The 21704-nt window shown below is 36.6% G+C and overlaps 1 protein-coding gene across 1 annotated transcript in view; it reads right to left on the bottom strand.

Annotated features, from left to right (window-relative positions):
* Positions 1-21704, bottom strand: part of ADAM7 (ADAM metallopeptidase domain 7) — a 69874-nt gene that overhangs the window by 7325 nt on the left and 40845 nt on the right. The window contains exons 10-21 of the mRNA XM_025394317.1: positions 20354-20529; positions 18230-18404; positions 16683-16772; positions 15447-15642; positions 14950-15052; positions 14322-14508; positions 8218-8298; positions 7314-7392; positions 6693-6798; positions 6019-6118; positions 1431-1496; positions 83-138 (exon numbers count right to left, since the gene is read on the bottom strand). Coding sequence (XP_025250102.1) covers positions 83-138; positions 1431-1496; positions 6019-6118; positions 6693-6798; positions 7314-7392; positions 8218-8298; positions 14322-14508; positions 14950-15052; positions 15447-15642; positions 16683-16772; positions 18230-18404; positions 20354-20529 — 1415 coding nt within the window. The remainder of the gene's footprint in view (positions 1-82; positions 139-1430; positions 1497-6018; positions 6119-6692; positions 6799-7313; positions 7393-8217; positions 8299-14321; positions 14509-14949; positions 15053-15446; positions 15643-16682; positions 16773-18229; positions 18405-20353; positions 20530-21704) is intronic.

The raw sequence follows: 21704 nt of genomic DNA, 5'->3' as shown, positions 1-21704 counted from the left end.
TCAATGAGTAGGTAAAGAACACAAAACTATGCCAGCATTTGAAAAATAAAAACGGGAGGTACTATCTGTCAGGGTAACCTACCACTTGGCACTTTGATTGGGATCTGCGATTCCTCTTGAATCTTTACTTGCAGGTTTCTGTAATAAATAATGTTGTATTAGGAGCTGCACCAGATGTTACATGCATGTGCATCCACACACGGACATGCGTGTACACACATACATGTGAGCACGTACACACAGACCACCTCTACTTGCTCCTTGAAAAATCCAAGACTGTTTGCAAATTGCTTAAGACAGTTTGTAAATTCCTATGGGACTGGGGGAGAGGAGGGTAGATAGTACTGGTTAAGCAAAGCTGTATCAGAAACCATTATTGGTTGTAAAACTTGTGAATCTTCCCTAGAATATATTAGGTAAGAGATTTGCAAACACTTTTTAAGTATTAGCACTTTCATTCTGATAACATCTCTATTGGAATCTCAGTAAAATTGATTTTAAACATGGACTGCATGGGTTCAAGGAAGAATTCATTCATACAACTCCCCCGGCTGTCTGCCACTTTCTGTAATCCTTTTGTGTGATCGAGGATCGTGTGTAACCACAGATTATAAACGAATCAACTAATCACAGCATTTTAGTCGTCCATAAAGAAAGCTTAACGAGAATGGCTGCTTTTAAAAATACAGAGTTGAAAATCTGTGTGCATTCAGCACCCAGTTCTGAGTAAGAAGTGCTCTGCTGAGTAACCTTGAGGATGTAGAGAGAGAGATTATAGTCATTTGGGCAATCCATAGAAATCCTGTAGTGGTTGTACTCTGTGTGTGTGTGTGTGTGTGTGTGTGTGTGTGTTTTGACTCAGTCTCTAATGCATGCGTATGCTAATATGTGCTAGTATTTTGTTTCTCCCTTATAAATAAAGATGCAGGGATTATACTGCCTCAGCTAACTAAGGGTTCCGGGGGAGAGACTCTGGCTCACTGAAAACCATTGCTGTGTTTTACCTTTCAGAACAGGGGCCAGGACTAGAGTGAGGTGAGTGAGGCATTGGTCTCTGGGGCAGAATTTAAGGGGAGAAAACTAATTCGGTAATTAAGATAAATTATGTGCTAATGTGTTAATTTAAAATATCAATTAATTTGCAAGAAAATGAATGTATCAAGATAAACAAAATGCCAACATTTTAAACAAAAAACTGAGTCTGCCCTGGGACTTGCCTGACTCACTTCCCCCTCCTCACCCTAACTGCCACCCTGTTAAGAAGTAGGTCTCTATGCCAGAGTGTCAGGATGTCCCATTTCTACCGCCAATCAGAGAGCTATCCATGTTATATTATTGGTCCTTTTCAAGGAACCAACAGATAAGTTTCATGAAAGTTATTATCGGAAAGGACACAGGCCGCCACCAAGAGGAAGGGGAGGGGGACATACCAGTGTGATGTAGTGGGGACTTGAAAAACTGGTGGGCAGGCTTTCCAAGCATTCTGGAGTTCTCTGCTAGTGAAAAGAGATACTATTAATCTGCAATTCCTAGTAAGTATACAAATACTAAAAGACCCAGACCTAATATTCTTGCCTAGGTTGTTATCCTACAACACATGAGTCTATCTCAGGACCTGTCTATAAGACAAACCTACATATAAGAAGAGTGGGGATTTATACGTTGTGATATGAATATGATGAGGCAGGTCTGTTAGCCACCAAATGTTACTATCGCTATTTGGCTGTATGCCTGAAATTCCCCAGCCAGCCACAGTCTTTTGGGCCTTGAATGTCTTTGAGAAACTCCACAATTTCCTATTAAAATATAAAAATTCCTAAATGAAGTTTCCTTCTTTAAAGTGTGTTCTGTTAACTCCCCAGTAGATATTAATACAACTAGAAAGCATGGTCCAGTGGAAGCAGGATCTGGGAGAGGCCCTGGAGGCCAGAGAAGGGAGAGTAAAAACAAACAAAAAACAAACATCATTAACATAACAGGTAAAAGACGCCAAAGACAGACTTCCCCCAAACCCCAGTTTTGCTGAGGACTGGTCTTTGATGGGTAACTGTGTCAAATAAGCATCAGTTAAATCATTATTGTTTATAATATTTCATGCCAAAAAATATAAAAACCTTAAATGTGATGTTTGAGGATCCAGCTCTGCTATCTGTGTTAATATCATGGTGTATATGCCATCAGCAGTAAATTGAATTTATTCACATATTCAGCAGATATTTATTTTTCTTCTCTTCTAGGTGCCCCTCATTCAACCAAAAAACCAAAAGCCCTTAAAGGAAGCTTAGAATCAAGAATCGTAACAAATACGTCCTAGGCTCTATGGTTATTCATCACTGACCAGTCCTCAGCCTACCTTTCCTGACTCCTCTCTCTGGAAGTCCATCTATTTTAACGTATTAATTTAAGGAACATGTAATTAGGAAAGTAACTTTAACAGCACATGAGGCATAGTAGATTAAAATAACACATATTAAGTGCCAAGTATATACCAATCCCTGTGCTAGGCATATTTACATACAATTTCTCATTTAAACCTCACGACAAATGAATGAGAATTATATTAGCATCATGTGGTTTCATTCCTGAAAATCTCAATGTAAACTTAAAAAAAAATCATACATTTTTTTTTTTTTGTTCATTCTAATGGACAATTAAGACTCAGTTTTACCTTCTTGGAGTCACAGCTGCCATAATAAAGAGTAAAAATGGATAAAAATGATAACTAACAAACATATATAACCAGAGAAAGATTCACTATCTCTATACTCCAGTGAAATTCAGCAGAGGCATTTCCACTAAAATGTCATATATGTGTTCTGGGGGATAGAGTGGGGACCTGCTCTGCAACATTGTGCAGTAAAAATCACAAAGCTTTTGGCATGCCTAAAGCCATGGCAAAGCGTTCAAAACTTCTGGAACTGTGTAACCAGACCAGACCACCCCACCAACCAAAAATATCCTGATTTTAAAATACTGGCAATATTATATTTTTATTGGCACTTGCATCTAGCAACAGTCAGTTAATTATTAACCTTAACATTGGGGCCTTTTGATCCCTTCTTCATGATTTAAATCCTAATGGGCAGTTTCATCATTTTAAAGAGATAATCTTATCAAGAATCATGCTTTCTTCATCAGCTAATTTTTTTTAAAAAAAGCTAATGCCTTTGTAGTTTCTTAATCTTTGCTTACAGGTTTTGTCTTGATCATTGTTTTATTGGTTTTTTTTTGAGACAGGGTATCACTCTGTAGCCCAGGCTGGAATGCAGTGGCATGATCATAGCTCACTGCAGTCTGGAAATCCTGGGCTCCAGAGGTTTTCAGTGCCTCAGTCTCCCATGTAGCTAGGGACTACAGGTGTGCACCATTATGCTTGGCTACTTTTTTCTTTTTTTATATAGACAAAGGCTTGCCATATTACCCAGCCTGGTCTAGAACTCCTTGCCTCAAATTACCCTCTTGCCTTAGCCTCTCAAAGTGCTAGAATTACAGCTATGAACCACTGTGCCTGGCCACTCTGTTTGTTTGTTTGTTTATTTATTTTTTTAATGTTATGTTATTTTTATACTTGAAGTTCTGGGGTACATGTGCAGAACATGCAGGTTTATTACACAGGTATACACGTGGCATGGTGGTTTGCTGTACCCGTCAACCTATCACCTACATTAAGTATTTCTCCTAATGCTATCCCTCCCCTTGTCCACCATCTCCCGACAGGCCCCAGTGTATGATGGTCCCCTCCCTGGGTCCATGTGTTCTCATTGTTCACCCCCCACTTATGAGTGAGAATGTGCAGTGTTAGGTTTTCTGTTCTTGTGATAGTTTGCTGAGAATGATGGTTTCCAGCTTCATCCATGTCCCTGCAAAGGACATGAACTCACCATTTCTTATGGCTGCATAGTATTCCATGGTATATATATGCCACATTTTCTTTATCCAGTCTATCATTGATGGCCATTTGTGGTGGTTCCACGTCTTTGCTATTACGAATAGTGCAACAATAAACATACATGTGCATGTGTCTTTATAGTAGAATGATTTATAATCCTTTGGGTATACACCCAGTAATGGGATTGCTGGGTCAAATGGTATTTCTAGTTCTAGATCCTTGAGGAATTGCCATACTGTCTTCCACAATGGTTGAACTAATTTATACAGCCACCAGCAGTGTAAAAGCGTTCCTATTTCTCTCCATCCTCTCCGGCATCTGTTGTTTCCTGACTTTTTAATGATCACCATTCTAACAGTTTTTTAAGTGAGTTGAATGTATTGGAAATTATAGCTGTTGCTACAATTATTGAACAAGCTATGATTTGCAGGGACTTCTGTGGGATTTTCAACATTTTTCTTAGATCTTCATATATTGCTTACATTTCTAGTTTACTGAATTTTCTCAGGAATAGATATAATTTTTTCAAATAATTTATCTGCATCTATTGATATGACCATATGATTTTACACTTTCCCTGATAATACAGTAAATTAGCCTCATTGCTTTTTTGAATGTTAAAGTTTCTTTGCATTATTGCAATAACACTTGATAATGATTTATTATCCTTTATATATGATCATGATGCATTATCATTTATCATGAGATTCAATTGGCTAAAATCTAATAATAATTCATGCACCTATATTTGTTAGTGTATTAGTTAGTAGTGCTTCCTTCTTGTAATGACTTTTATAAGTAGGTGTCAGAGAAATATTGGCCTCAAAAAATAAATTGGGAATTTCCCCCTTCTTTCCAACTATCTGAAAAAGTTTATGTAGAATTGGTGTTATGTCTTCATGAATTTTTAAATAGAATTCACCAGTAGAGCCTTAGGGGTCAAATATTTTTTTGTTTGTGGAAAGGTTTTTACTACAAATTTAACGTATTAGATACAGAGTTATTCAGGTTATCTGTTTCTTCATGAGTAAGCTTTAGTAATTTTTATCTTTCAAAAATTTCCATATCATTGCACTGTCAAATCTATTAAAATAAGGTTTTTCATAATATTTTCTAATTATCAGTTTAATATTTATAGTGCCTTCATTGATGTTGCCTTTCTGATTCTTGATGTTAATAATACGTACTAACTAGTTAGACTGGATGGAGGATTATAAAATTTATTAATCTTCTCAAAATACATTTTCTCTGTTATTTTTCTGTTTTCTATTTCGTTAGTGACCAATCAGATATTTACTTTTTCTTTTCCTCTGCATATATTGGGCTTCATTTTCTTTACTTTTCTAGTTTCTTAAAGTAAAAGCTGAGGTCATTGATCTTTTACTTTTCTTCTTTTCAAACATAAGCAGATAAGCGGTATAAATTTTCCTTTACTGATTTTACTACGCCCGCGTGTTTTGGTACGTGGTATTTAATTTTCATCCATGTTAAAATACTTGCTAATTTCCCTTTTGATTATTCTTTTGAAATTTGAGTTCCTTAGAATTTGTTATCTAATTTTCAACTGAGAATTTTTCTAATTAGTAATATCTTTCCATTACTTATTTCTACTGGAATTTAATTCTGAGAATATATTTTGTGTGGCTACAATTCTTTTCTTTCTTGTTTCTTTTTTCTTTATATTTTTAGTAGAGACGGGGTTTCACCATGTTGGCCAGGCTCGTCTCAAATTCAGGTGATCTGCCCATCTCGACTTTCAAAAGTTTTGGGATTACAGACGGGAGCCACTGTGCCCGGCTCAATTCTTTCAAGTTTGTTAAGACTTGCTTTATGGCCCGTACTGTGGTTTATGCTTGTAAATTTTTACAATAGTGCACAAATTAATATTTTATTCAACCAATATATTCTGCTCTGGTATAATATCTTGGTTATTGTTCCATATTTGTTTTGAATCCTATCCTCTTTTCTTTCCCTACATGTAGATTCAAAGCTTCACGTGTGTGTGGAACCATGTTAAGTTGCTCCTCTGCACCTCCCACGTCACTTAGCTTAGGATGGGTTCCATTTTAAACATACACAGCTACTTAAAAAAATCAATTAACTAACTGTTGCAAATGGAAGTTTCTTACATTTAGGAAATGAATTTCTGGCAGGATTGGCTCAGTCCTCATCTGCTGCTCATCACCAAAGTATCCTTTATTCTCCACTCCCAGGGTTTCTATAGGTGGGCTGTCAAGAGGGAAATTGAACACCTAATTTATTAGATATAGGGCTATTCAGGTTATTTATTTCTTCATGAGTAAGCTTTAGCAATTTTTATATTTCAAAAGTTTCCATTTCATTACAATGTTAGATATATTGAACTTTTTATATTGGCTAATTATCAACTTAATACTATACAATCTTCAGTGATGTCACCTTTCTGATTCTTGATGTGGGGAGAATCAGAAACTATGGGATAAACAAACTATGGTATACACTTATGGCTAAAATTACATCATCTACAAGATTTTTAAAATACTGATGCTCAAGTTATACCCAATGACAATTAAATCACAATGTCTTCAACCCACATCAGTATTTTTTGAAAGATCCATTGGTGATTTCAATGTGCACAAAGTTTGGGAATCATTGATATTAGCATCTGGATAGGAGCAAGTACATAAAAGCTTGAGTTACTACTATTCTTAACCCATCTTCAGTAAGAAGCTTATACTTCCCCCCATCGAATATCCTCTATAACTACAAAGCTTATATATTCTCAGTAACAATTCCTTTCAACACATAAAAAATGCATATGTACCTCTGAACTTGCTTCAACTTGATACATTTTTGGTAACGAATTAATAGTATGAGAACTCCGATACCGACAATAACCAGGACAAGCACAACAATCAAGATGGCAACATCTGCAACATGAAAAAACACGGACTTCAGCCAGGGTATCAGTTGTAAAACAGTGGAATATTAACATTTAATGGAGCTGTTACAATGCTCCTTATTCCTTTCTATAGGACTTTGATTCTCCTTTCAATTATTTTTATGTAAAGTAAAAAGCCCAAACATTATACAAATTACCATTTGTATTTGCAACTGACACTCCACCCAGTATTCCATTATATTTAAGGGAACCACAATCATCAGGAAGAGATTTGGTTGTCAGTGATTAACTACAGAAAAGCCCTTGTGTGTTGAGGGTTTGTGGAAGACCTAAGAAAACCTAACTGAGCTAGAAGAGACTACACTCGCTATAAAAGGGAATTGCAGTAAAATCAATTTGGGTATTCATGCAAAATAATATGAAGACCATACAAATCCATATCAAAACACAACAAATAAGTAGCAGACTTGAAAAATAAGAAAAACAACTTTTTTCGTTGGGTAGGCTTTTGATACATGAAAGATTTTGTTTTAGGATGCTCACTGGTAACATTTAAGGTTTCTTCCCAGGCTACAGGTGCCTGTCCTTCCTCACAGTGGCACTGGAGTCCATGGTCATCCATCTGGAAGAGCAGTCAATGATATTTTCTCAAATGACTGATATAAGTTGTGTTCTGCAACTCACTTACTTTAGTACTACCTGTACATCAAACATACATGCACACAAGCACAAGCACGAACTTTTTATTAGTTAATTAAACTGCCTAAGAAAATCAATGATGCATAAAAATAAGTAAACAAAATACAAGAAGCAGCCATCTTTGAAAATGGCCTTTGAATAAGAGAATGATACTGACAAATTCAAAGGCAGATGAACAAGACAGCATGATTTATCTTTCTAGATAAATATATGTATGATAAATATGGTAACCTGATATATATATGTGTGTGTATGTGATATGTGTGTGTGTGTATTACTATATAAGTGTTACTGATTAACCCAGCATATGAGTGATATTAGGCATAAACTGTTAGTAATTGCTGGTATTAGTGTTTATTAAGTGAAAAAATATACAATATTTGCCGATTTTCTCAAAAGCTTAACTTGACATTGGTGTAATTTAACTATAAGACATATTGTAATAGATTCAACTTTAAACATCGGATTTAAACTTTATACATACATTAATCACTGAATTTCTAGATAACCAGTACCATAATGAAAGCTTTACTTGTAACACTGGCTATATCTGTGTATAATAATATGTGGTTTAGCTCCTTGGATCAATTTTGTTGATAACACATGAAAAAATGAATCCCAAATATATATTTGACTTAGAAAACAGCAAACATACATATATACATACATATACATGCACATACAGGCTGAGGAATAAAGTAAATATATGGCTGATAAGACATTAATTTTAAAAGCAGTCATATCTTACAGGATTTTCATGGCACTGAGAGGGGCAATTGGTTGAGTTATAGACCTTTTCCATGTTTAGACATTCACCATTGTTGCACACCTAGAAATGAAGTAATCAAGCATGAATTAAAATGACTTAATGTGAAATTGTAATTTCATGTAATGCATGTGAAGCACACAATTTTGCATGTAATTTACATATGAAATTTTTCAATTTACATGATTTAATTGTAAGTTAGGTAACTTTTCCTATTGTAAAATTCCACATGTAGTGTCTTCTGTGGATAGAGAAATCCTCTATAAATGTTTGAGGAGTGTACTATACATGCAAACAAATATTTTAAGCTCATTAAAATGTTTATGTTCTGAGTAATTATTTCAATATTAGTCTGTCAAAGATTCTACAACTGTAATTGCAACAGTTTCTTTTGTTTCAATGAAGTTTTTCTTTTGATTTGGTTTAACAATGTATGTTTATTATATCACAGTTGGGCATTTTATTAATTGATGGTTGGGCATTTTATTAATATCAATTAATCTTATTTGTGTTTAATATTTTTGCTTTAAATTTTCCTTTCTCTTGGTAAATTTGATCACCAAAATATTATTGGTTTTGTTATTTTTGGTCTTTGCCTGGTTCATCCTTACTCATTTATTTAATTTTTAACTGTTATTTTTAATTTTATTTATAGTTAAACATTTATTGCCACCAATTCAAAGATTATATTTACATTTTCTATAGGGAGAACTTAATATATCCATATTATATTTACATTTTCTGTAGGGAGAACTTAATGCATCCATATTTATTGGAATAAGTGATATATATACACTCTTACTCCTTTCATTTTAATTACTTGATTTCCAACATTAGACATTGTAGCTTACCTTTTACTATATTTATCACTTTTATTCAGCTATTGTTTTCTCTAATTTGAAAGCTATATATGCTAATTTCTAAAGGTTGATTTGGTTAACATTAATATATTTGAATCTAAATAATTCTATCATTTTCAAGAAAAAATCACCATTAATTCCTCCTTCTGTAAGATAAGAAATTTATCATGTTTTTGCTTCTTTCCTCTTTCTCTCAGTTCAAGTTTTTGATTGAGTAAATCAGATTCTACATTGTCAAAATTATTTATTATTCCTGAGATTTTTTACATCGCTGTAATATATTATAATTAATAACTAGAATTTACTCAAAAGTCTTATAGATTTTGTTGCTTGCAATCATTTCTTTAATATCCTATCTCCTTATTTTACATTCTAAATTTAAATTTATTTCTCTGTTGGCTGGAATACATTCTGAACTATTTGTCTTTTCAAAAAACAGGTGGAGTCTATATTACTATGTATTTTATTAGTTATAATATGTGTGAGAGTGTTATTCTATTGCTTTTCTGTCTGAATAATAACTTGGCTGTAAATATAGTTTTAGGGTCTCAACAATTATGTTCCCCAAAGCTCTGTAGATGTTGCTCCATTGTCTTCTGGATACTTGTTGCAGACAAGTATTATGGTAACCTGATATTTCTTTCTGTAGCAAATTAATGACCTTTTCTCTTTTGTGCTTATGGCATGTATTCTTTATTTTTGACATTCAAGGCATGAGGGTAAGTAAAAGCACTCATCTCTTTCCATAAATTTTTCCTGGTACTAAGTGAAGTTTTTCATACATTCTTCAGATCAGGGACACATTGTGATTATTTCATTAATTATATTTTCACCTCTCTTCTGTTTTTTTAAATTTAGAATTCAGATTAAATCTGTGATGAATTTTTTAGAAATCTATTTCCTGCTTTTATTTATTTTCTTTGATTTTTAAAATTCCTTTATCTTATTGTGTTAAGAAGTTTAGCATCTAACTTATTGATTTTTTTTGTAATATCCACTCAGTGGTTTACTGCCCACATTACATATAAACCAGTAATCATATTTTGTACTTTGAAGGCAATGCTCTTTGATCTCAAATTACACGTTTTAATATAGATTTAATATGTTTTAAAATTTCATTCAAAAACTTTTTCTTGATAAAGGAGGACATTTTTGAACATTATATTAGTTCGTTTTCATGCTGCTGATAAAGACATATGTGAGACTGGGCAATTTACAAAAGAAAGAGGTTTAATTGAACTTTCAGTTCCACGTGGCTGGGGAAGTCTCATAATCTTGGCGAAAAGCAAGGGGGAGCAAGTCACATCTTACATGGATGGCAGTAGGCAAAGACAGAACTTGTGCAGGAAAACTCAACCTTATAATAACCATTGGATCTCATGGGACTTACTATCAGGAGAACAGCATGGGAAAGACCTGCTCTCATGATTCACTTACCTGCCAGTGGGTCCCTCCCACAAAGTGTGGGAAATCAAGATGAGATTTGGGTGGAGACACAGTCAAACCACATCATTCCATCCCTGGCTGCTCCCAAATCTCATGTCCTCACATTTTAAAACCAATCATGCCTTCCCAACTGTCCCCCAGAGACTTAACTCATTTCAGCATTAACTCAAAAGCCCACAGTTCAAAGTCTTGTTCAATACAAGGCAAGTCCCTTCCACCTATAAGCCTGTAAAATCAAAAGCAAGTTACTTATTTCCTGGATACAATGGTGGTACAGGCATTGGATAAATACAGCCATTCCAAATGGGAGAAATCGGCCAAAACAAAAGGGCTAATAGGCCCCATGCAAGTCTGAATCCAGCAGGGCAGTCAAATCTTAAAGTTCCAAAATGATCCCCTTTGATTCCATGTCTCACATCCAGGTCACACTGATGCAAGAGGTGGGTTTCCAGAGTCTTGAACAGCTCTGCCTCTGTGGTTTTACAGGGTACAGCCTCCCTCCTGGCTGCTTCCATGGGCTGGCGTTGAGTGTTTGCAGCTTTTCCAGGCGCACAGCACAAACTGTGGGTGAATCTACGATTCTGGGGTCTGGAGGACAGGGGCCCTTTTCTTACAGCTCTACTAGGCAGTACCCCAGCAAGGACTGTGTGTGGGGGATCTGTCCCTACATTTCCCATCCACACTGCCCTAGCAGAGATTCTCCATGAGGGCCCCACTCCTGCAGCAAACTTTTGCCTGGGCAGCCAGGCATTTCCACACATCTTCTGAAATCTAGGCCGAGGTGCCCAAACCTCAATTCTTGACTTCTGTGCACCTGCAGGCTCAACACCACGTGGAGGCTGCCAAGGCCTGGGGCTTCCACCCTCTGAAGCAACAGCCCAAGCTGTACCATGGTGCCTTTTAGTCACAGCTGGAGTGGCTGGGATGCAGGTCACCAAGTCCCTAGACTGCACACAGCACACAGCATGGGGACCCTGAGCCTGGCCCATGAAACCGTTTTCTCCTAGGCCTCTGGGCCTGTGATAGGAGGGGCTGCCATGAAGATCTCTGACATGCTCTGGAGACATTTTCCCTGTTGTCTTTGGGATTAACATTTGGCTCTTTGTTACTTATGCAGATTTCTGCAGCCAGCTTCGATTTCTTCTCAGAAAATGTTTTGTTTTGTTTTGTTTTCTATCACATTGTCAGGCTGCAAATTTTCTGAACTTTTATGCTCTGCTTCCCTTATAAAACTGAATGCCTTTAACAGCACCCAAGTCACCTCTTGAATGCTTTGCTGCTTAGAAATTTCTTACACCAGATACACTAAATCATCTCTCTTCAGTTCATAGTTCCATAAATCTCTAGAACAGGGGCAAAATGCTACCAGTCTGTTTGCTGAAACATAACAAGAGTCATCTTTGCTCCAGTTCTACCTTATGTTCACCTTTACTTGAAATGGCAATTGAGATTGAATAATTTTTATTTTTTTCTTTAAATTCATTGATTCTTTCTTTGATTCCCTCCATTCTTCTGTTGAACTCATTCACTGAATTTTTTTATTCCCATACTGTAATTTTTCAGTTCTAAAATTTCCATTTGGCTCTTACTTATATTTTATACATCTTTGCTGGAAGTTTGTTATTTTGCTGAGACCTTCTATTTTTTCCATTTATTTCAAGTGTATGCATATTTGTTCACTGAAGCATTTTTATAAAGGCAGCTTTAAATTCCTTGTCAGGTAATTCCAACATATGTTCCACCTTGTTGTTGCATCTAGAGATTGTCTTTTGTCATTTCAATTGAGATTTCCCTGGTTCTTTGTATGAAGAGTGACTCACTTGTATTCTGGATACTTTGGGGACTATGACCTATGGGATCTTACTCAAACCTGTTGTTTTAGCAGAATCACTGCCTCACTCATGCCAGCTGGGATGGAAACCCAGCCTCCTCACATACTTTCATGACACTGTGGGGTTGGAAGAATTCATCACCACTGAGCTATGGTGAATGTCCTGACTCCGCATAAGCCTCTGCTGAAACCCTGTCTGGAGCCAGGGCATCTGTTAGAGCTGGAAGAAAATGGAAGACTAGGCTTCCCACTTGATCCTTGCTGATGTAGAAGGAGTCAGACCACTGAATTTTTCACGGCTGTTTGGTTGGAGTGGGACAATTATTACCAAAATGTTTTCTGTCTTGTTAGCCTACTCCTTTTCTTGTCCTTTGGTTTTAGAGAAGCCCTGCTAAAACAACAGATTTGAATAATGTCCCATAACTCATAGTCTAAAAATAGCATATCAATGCCAAAATGAAGATTTTTTTTCCGTTCACATCATTGTGATACCTACATAGAACAGCATTAACTATGCATGAATTTCCTCCTTAGAATTTGGCTGAAGAACTGGCACCGCTGTGATGGATGTGCTTCTGCCCTAAGCCTTCTCTTGAAGGAATGAGCTCTCTATGCGGAGTACATGGTCACAGTGTACTTAGGAGATGGAGGTGGATTTCTTCACAACTGCCTTTCTATCAGCCCCTTTCTTCAGTCCTTGCCACTCTTAAAGAAGGAAACGCTTTGTATTTCAGGCTGGTTTTTCATAACTGAGGTGAATAGCAAATCTTTTGGTATTTTCTTCTACCTGAGGCTTCACACTTTGTCTTGCTGAATAGCTTTGAATTTTTTAGCTTGCGGTTAGCATACATACCTTAATCTTCACAAACATAGATTTCTTAGCATGTTGATATTCATTTAATCATTTTAACGGGAAGTAGTATAGTTAAATATATAGACTCAAAACATAAATCTCTATTAAATATTTAGTTCTAGTTCTTTTTTTTACATTCTGAACTTTGGTTTTCCAATTTATTTCTCTATCACACTATACAAATATCACTGTAATACTTTTGGTGCTAGTGTAGAGAGAGAGGGGAAGACATATCACATAGAGAAACTACTCAATTTCAGATAGCTGATTTTGGGGGCAAAATATCATGTGTTTTCCATATATTCTTTATGAGCCAGCTATTGTTTAGAGTATGCATTCTAATATTGTCATCTTGCCATAAAAAACTCTTTCCAATTTGGTCGCATTCTGTCTTCTCTTCAATTGCATCTTTTGCTATTTATCCCAAAGGTCAAGCCACTTTGAAATTGCTGGTTATCTGAATTATGCCATACACTTCGTACCTTTGCATATTGTGCAGGCATTTTTTGCTAAAATGTCTTCTCCTGTTTCCTGTGTGTTAAAATGTTCAAGTCAAAGCTGAAATGTTGTTACTCATTGAAGATGCCATTTCATCTTCTCTAAGCAAAGTCAGCCACTTTTCATTTAGACGTCAATGTACATTGGTCACACCACTAAGAAAGCAATTTGTTGAACTGTAATCATTTAATTTTTACTGTGTGAAATTCTCATGTATGCTTATCTTTATTGTATAGTCAGTGGCACCATAGTATATGGCCAGTAAATATGATTGAATGAATAAAATAAATGAAGACGTGAGGCTATTTTATAGTCACATTAATTAGAAAAATCCATGTCTATAATTTCATTAGATATCCATTGTAAGTTACTAATTAAGCAGATTTGTAACAATTATGTGTCATTTGGCATGACTAAAATTAGGCAAAATGGATATTTATTACAGTGTTATTGCTACTCTGCTCCTCATTAAAAAATAGTTGTCAATATTTTTTCCTTTTCCATATCTAGGCCTCTTTGGAACCAATTACAGTATCCAATAATGTTTTTAAAGGATTGAACTAAGACGTTTTAATAAAACAAAGGTCTTTTGTCTTACCATTCCATCTCCGCATTTTGTTCCTGACGCCACCAGACCAATGTCTGTAGAATCACGGTACAAAAAAATGGTTTTGCATTTGACAGTAGCATTTTGCTGGGGATCCTTAAGGTGATAGGTCTTGTCTTCTCCAAGGAGATAGGAAAGCTCCCCTCCAGTGCAGTAGATCTTTCCACATCTGACATCTCTGAAGGAAAGGGAGAATATTCCAACTTGGAACTAGAAATACAACTTTTGAGACTAGGCTGGCAATGAAGCCTCCCAGTCACTCTTTTTCTAGATCTAGGTTTCTCACCAAGTTAAGGAGGCTGGAATGGGCCGAGAAAACCAGTGAGCAGAGTCTTGGCCCTGAGAACTGAGATGAGTCCGTACAAAATGTAAAATGATTGCATTTCTTTTGGATTTCCCTGTGAACCTCACAAATCAATACTGGCTTAAGTTTACAGGGGAATTTTTTTTATTAGTAATTTGAATTAGCATGATTTTAATCAGGACACCAAGATTTCCTTATTTCCCTCTTCTCCTGATCTCAGTAAAAAGAGGTTAAGAGCTTTGGGGACAGGAGCCATTCTGATTTTGACAAAGTGCTGTAAGAAGGCAAATTACTTTTTTTCCACAGGGCACTTACTTCTCCTCACAGGGAAGAAATCTGTTTTCCTTGTTTTTGCAGTACCCAAATTTATTTCCTTTTGTATTCATCTTGTAGCAGATATCATGACTCTCTGTTGCCTCTGGGGTAAAAAATGGTTTAAAAGTAAAACAAAAGCATGACTATCATGAATCATAAAAGACCTTATTTTTCTAATGTAATTAAACTTTCAGAATCATGTCATAGTGAAGTAGAATGGAATACATTATTTAAAAACCATCCTATTGCCTCAGGAGAATATTTTAGGCTGGAGATATAAAACAGTAGCAAATATACATAACTCATATACTGAGATAGTTAATATTAGACTTAAGATCAACTAATATGACAGGTAATATACAGAGAAATGCTAAGCATTATCTTGGAATAACGCCACAAATGACATTATCTCTGATCTTGACCCAATTCCTACAGGGCAATAACAGAGAAATAGAGGCCATCATCTACGTGAATCCTTCACTGTGATTATCTCTCACCATCATCAAATAATTCAGAGCACTGATCCCTACGAGTGGGACATTTCCCCATGAAGCAGTAGCCTTCTGAGTTCTTGCAAGGAAATCCATTGACTCTGAACTGGTCTTTAGGACATGCAGGCGAGTGGCCAGTGCACATCTCAGGAAAATCACATTCGTCTTCTGCTGGTCTGCATATGGACCCTGCTTTTTTTATCTGTTGAGGAAATACAAAGAGACTAAATCCTGGATACATTTAGGTAGGTAAGGTTTAGTAAGTACACAGAAAGTTGACCCATTCATCTAAAAAAGGTTTTAAGGATGGATCATAGCTTCCTTCTACATTCCACCAAGAATCATTCTCATTTGTAAATGTGTTGGCACTCATGTAATTTTAGGAACGACAAAATGATGTTTCTGAAATTTGGTATTAGAACAGCCTTAGGGAGAGTTGGGATGTACATCAAATGAAGAAATGGGCAGGTGTTCTCATTTATCTTGTCTTTTCTTTGTTCCAAGGGATCCAGTACACGCCCTGCCTACCCCCTACCCACCTCAAACTGGGAACCCCTGCCTATAATGAGGAAATCTCCAGTCCTACTAAATCAGATTCCTGCATATGAAGTGGATAAGAATACCCTTGCTTTCATTGCTGGAGGGAACTGCATAGAGATATTCTCTCATCCAGCCATTCAATATGAATTTAATTATGCTGGGTTCTGGATGAATTTGAAGATGCATAAGACATATTTGTTTTCTTTGTGAGTTCACAATAAAGTTGGGTGAAAGAAGTGTCAAACACTCGGACAGAGCCACTGGGGTTTCTGGCTGTCTTCCTCAGGAACGTTTCTCCACTTACTAGCCACTACCACTTTCCAATCCTGATATAACCCCTTTCCCTTTTAGCTCACCCTTGGGATTTCAACCATCCTCCCAGCTGAGGTTAAACAGATTGGTGATTATTTACAAAGGAGCAAGAATAGAGCTGGTCATGTGACTTCCCTCCTAAAACTCCAATTGCTACTTGATGCTTCTCCACTCCCCAGGCCATAGCACAGCCCAATGCTCAGATGTTGGAACATCTCACAAGAATCTCTGTTGGGTACTTGCAAGCCTAGCTTCATTCTGGAATCAGTGGTGCAGGGCTGTCCAGTGGTTAGAAAACTCTTAGATCCTACACATTCTTAAACTGAAACAAAACAAAACAAAACAAAACAAACAAACAAACAAAAACCTTCTCCTGGCACACGACCTTACCTGACAAGATTCACAGCATTCTCCTTCTGCACAAGTAAATCCTGGCTTCAAAACACATGTGTGTGCATCACAGCAAGGATTAGTACACTCCTGGCAATAACCACAAAAGAAATATGAGAAGTTGATATGTGCTTTGACTCCTGTTTGAAGAATTAATTAGTTGTGCTTCTGTGTAATCTGTTACAGTTAAATGCTAATGCATGATTGTTGGCTGTCGTACATACATACAGATAACTGTTTAGAACTGGTGTTTGGGACTTTTACTATTTCTCCTTCTCTTGTGCTGTTTGATACACTACAGATAATGGATTCTCACTGACAGAATTAGAGAGTCCAACATTTACAATCTTCAATTATCCTAACAATCTCCATTTCCTTGAAGGGCCTTACTGCTTCTCTGTACTGAAGTATGATGTGAGACAGTTCAACTGCTGAAGATCTCATTTTACGTTTTGCTCAAGCTGCTCATAATTTCAGGCTGACTTTTATTTTTTAATGTATCATTAAATAGCATCAAAATGGTAACCTGTGCCCTATTTTCTCAAACAAAATTAAAACCTCAAAGAAAACGGAGTGTGGCCAGATAAGGTACCTCATGTGTTAGAATGAATCCATGGAACCATTCCAAAGAATGCATATGGACAGGAGGATCAGTTTCCAAAATTAAGAGCCTCTTTACGTTTAACCTGAGACATTTGAAGACATTCTTATAACCTTTGGATAGGTCACTGTCCCCAGTCTGATTATGGAGTCTCTAACTGCTGTCCTACTAGACCTCCTGGTATTGTGCATTATCTAGACTGTAACTACTAAAATTGTGGTCCTTGGGCCAGCAGCATCACTGTAACCTTGCCGCTAGGTAGGTGTGCAGAATCTCAGAACCACTCCATACTTACTGAATCTGAGTTCACATTTTAACAACATCCCCTGGTGATTCATCTGCATTTATTAATTTGAGAGGCAGTTGTATAGAACACATACCTATGTGATAAGCTCTTGAAAGAAATAGCTTCTATGATGGGGAAAGCATATTAAGAATTACTTTAAAATTTGCCTCAAGGGCTTTCCCTAAATGCTCCAGAGACCACAACTATGATAAATACATGAAACATTAGAACGTTTGTGCTCTATTAAGAGTTTTCCAATAACAGGAACTATCCAACTGTGATACAGGCTAGCCTCAAAAGTTAATAAATAAAACTGAGTTGACTGAGTAACAGATTTTGTAGAGCAGACTCTGCATGAGACATCAGACTTAAGGACACTTATGGGCCCTTGTCATAAGCAGAACCAATTGTATATAAACAAGGAAAGCTGATGCTGCTGATCTCCAGCAAGGTCATTACACATGTTTCATGACTTGATAAGAAGCCTTGGAATGAGGCTGCACCAATAATTTGTTAAAAAATAAAAATAAAAATGGAAAGCAAAAATTTTAAAAGCTTTACAAGGAACACCATGGTTGGTTTGATTAATGGCCACATCCCTACCTAGGTTCTACCTGACCACAAATTTTGCAATTTAAAGATAACATCGTTTGCAAATACCTGAGGAGAGCCACAGTCACACTCTTCACCCTCATCCAACTTCTTGTTTCCACAAAATTGGAAATCATCGAAATTGCAAGGAAATGGAATGTTGAGCATGCATGTTGGCTTATAATCCTTCAGGTACTGGTGGTATTGGTTTTGGCTGCATTTACTGAATTTCAGTGCAGGAATGCTAGAGATAGAATGAAGTAAAAATAAAGATTAATCCTATCAATGCATAGTGGTGCAGCAGCTATGAGCATTTTATGAAGCATTTAGAAAGAACAAATGTAAATGTTTACTGTTAGAGCAGGGAAGTAATTGGGTTCTTTATTATAGAAAATATCTTCTCAAAACACAGTGAACACATGCTATTTTAGTGAAAATATCTTGGCTATAGATCCTCTAGTAAATCCTTCCTGAAGCCCACATTATAGACTGATTGTGAATGTTTACTGCTTCCAAATCCTCTTTAGTTTGGTCCTCTTCAAATAACCTATATACTTGTTTATCATCTCTGCTAGATTACAAGCATCTCAAAGCAATAATTATATCACATGTGATTTTAAAAAATAAACATTAGTTAACACAGTGCCTGGCACAAAGTGGTTCTCTATAAATTTGTTAAGACAAGCGGTTGATTTAATAATGTACATATCCATAGGAATGTGATATACTTCTTAACCTGAAATTTATCTCCCTTCCATCTTCCTTTCCTTTTGACTTCCTTAACAGTATTATTGACATAATAATTAAATACAGTAGGCCTTTAGAGTCTTGATTACACTAGACTGAGACGGTAAGACTCTGTAAAATATTACTAATTATGTAAATAATAATGTAAACTAAATATTAATTACTGAGTTCTTATTCTATGTCAGCCATCTCATTTGGCTGTGTTAGCCACTTTACTTCATATAATCAATGTGTGCAAGCATTGATCACCAAGAAACTTTTCTTACTATATATAGTGCTTTATATATACCTGCTCTGAAGGGATTCAAAGATGTGCAAGACTTAGCACCTGACTGCCTGGCAATTTACAGTACAATGGGGAATGCTGGACATGCTTTTATTCTGTAACTATTTATGGAGTATTTAATATGTGTTTGGGACTTTTCTAGTAGAGTGGTGATATAACAGTGACCCAAACAGACAAAACCCTCTGACCTTGTGGGACTAGCTTATATTTCAGCAGAAGAGTAAAGTTATAAATAAGCTGAATGCATGAAACAGAGAATATGCTAGATAGTAATAAGTACTAAGGAGAAGACAAGTGGGAAGTGAAATGCCAGGATATGTGTGTGATCTAGATCACGTGGCCAGGGAAAACATTGGTGGGAATAACATTTGAATAAAGATGTGAAGGAAGACATTATAGCTTATAGAAAAGATGACAAAACAAAGCATGCAGAGTCTATTTCTCCCCTAATTGCCTTGGTAGTGATTGGTACTAATTGTTCATGGTGTACTTTTGCAATGTGCCCAGAAAGAGTTTTGGGATTTCTCTCATGGTATCACTAGAGAGAGACACTACCAGTTGGCAAGATTTAGCACCAGAAAGGAAACTCCCATGCCTAGTTATGTAATAGACTTTTTAGGAAATTCCATAGCTTTACAACATATCCTACAATAACGGGTTTTGACTCAAAATCCACTTTTGAAATTTTCTTTCTTTCTTTCTTTCTTTCTTTCTTTCTTTCTTTCTTTCTTTCTTTCTTTCTTTCTTTCTTTCTTTCTTTCTTTCTTTCTTTCTCTCTTTCTTTCTTTCTTTCTTTCTTTCTTTCATCCATCTTTCTTTCTTTCTTTTTTCTTTTTTTTTTGGAGATGGAGTTTTGCTCTTGTATTCCAGGCTGGAGTGCAGTGGCGTGATCTCAGCTCACTGCAACCTCCACCTGCCGAATTCAAGCAATTCTCCTCCCAAGTAGCTGGGATTATAGGCATGCACCACCAGCCCGGCTAATTTTGTATTTTTAGTAGAGATGGGGTTTCTCCATCTTGGCCAGGCTGATCTCAAACTCCCAACCTCAGGTGATCCACCCACCTCAGCCTCCCAAAGTGCTGGGATTACAGGCATGAGCCACCACACCCAGCCCACTTCTGAATTATTTAAGTGTATTCTGTGTGTTGTTCGAACCTCACCTTCCATCACTGTCCATCACGCATTTTCCTGAAGGACAGGTGCATGGGAACTCATCATGCTGCATCCCAAGGTTATGCCCCAGTTGATGTGCCATTCTGTTTGCAATGATGTTTGTGTCAGGCAGAAGATCCTGATGAAAAAAGAATTGCATTAGAAATTTTTGAAAGATAGCACACTGTAGTACACAGTGCTTCAAACTAGTGGTTGAAAGACCTGGCTTCTAGCTCCTAGTTAACTGGTACCTGTTTTAAAAGGCATGGACTCAGTTACCTCTCTCCCCTGTACCTCAGTTTCCTTAATTATATAAGAAGCCCAAGAAAGTGACTTTTTAAATATCTCTAACTCTAATATTTTGAAATTCTTTCTTTGTGGCATGGTGATAGTCATTGTTAGATTTATAGAAGCTCATTCTTATAAATAGTTAAAAACTGTTAACTAACATTAGTATGATTTTTACCTCTTCAAAATTCATATGTTGAAGGTATAAAACTAACTTCAAGGTGATGACACTAGGAGGTGAAGTCTTTGGAAGGTCATTAAGTCTTGCGGGCAGAGCCCTCATAAGTGGGATTAATGCCCTTATAAAAGAGGCTTGAATGAGATCCCTGCCCCTTCTACCAGGTCAGGACACAGCAAGAAGGTGTCAACTATAAGACAGAGAGGCCTTAACCAGACTCTGAATCTGCCAAGGACTTGATCTTGGATTCTTAGCCTCTGAGAAATGAATTTCTATTGTTTCTTACCTGTTCATTTGTGATATTTCGTTACAGCAGCTAGAATGAACTAAGATAAATATCCTACACAATATAATAAGTAATATTGATTGTCCTCTTTGTACTAGATATCCAAATTCTATACAAACAGAAACGTGAGGTTCTTGTTTTCAGCTTATAGTCTCCCATTGCACAACAATGCTATACAATCTTAAAGAGGAAGTTTCTATTATGAGAAACACTTAAATGTCAGATATATCAAATCCATGGAAGATTTGGTTAACTTGGCTCATAGTTCTATTGTATGCTTTAATTTCTATGTTAATACAAAATTAATTTCCAAAAAGAGGTGGGCTATCAGATTACTATAAAGCTAATAAAACATACCTAATTTGGCCGGGCGCGGTGTCTCAAGCCTGTAATCCCAGCACTTTGGGAGGCCGAGACGGGCGGATCACGAGGTCAGGAGATCGAGACCACCCTGGCTAACCTGGTGAAACCCCGTCTCTAGTAAAAAAATACAAAAAAATAGCCGGGCGAGGTGGCGAGCGTCTGTAGTCCCAGCTACTCGGGAGGCTGAGGCAGGAGAATGGCGTAAACCCAGGAGGCGGAGCTTGCAGTGAGCCGAGATCCGGCC

The sequence above is a fragment of the Theropithecus gelada genome, chromosome 8, assembly GCF_003255815.1.
Source record: "Theropithecus gelada isolate Dixy chromosome 8, Tgel_1.0, whole genome shotgun sequence".
Taxonomy (NCBI): domain Eukaryota; kingdom Metazoa; phylum Chordata; class Mammalia; order Primates; family Cercopithecidae; genus Theropithecus; species Theropithecus gelada.
The sequence above is the reverse complement of the archived record's forward strand: the minus strand, read 5'-3'. Positions and strand labels throughout refer to the sequence as shown.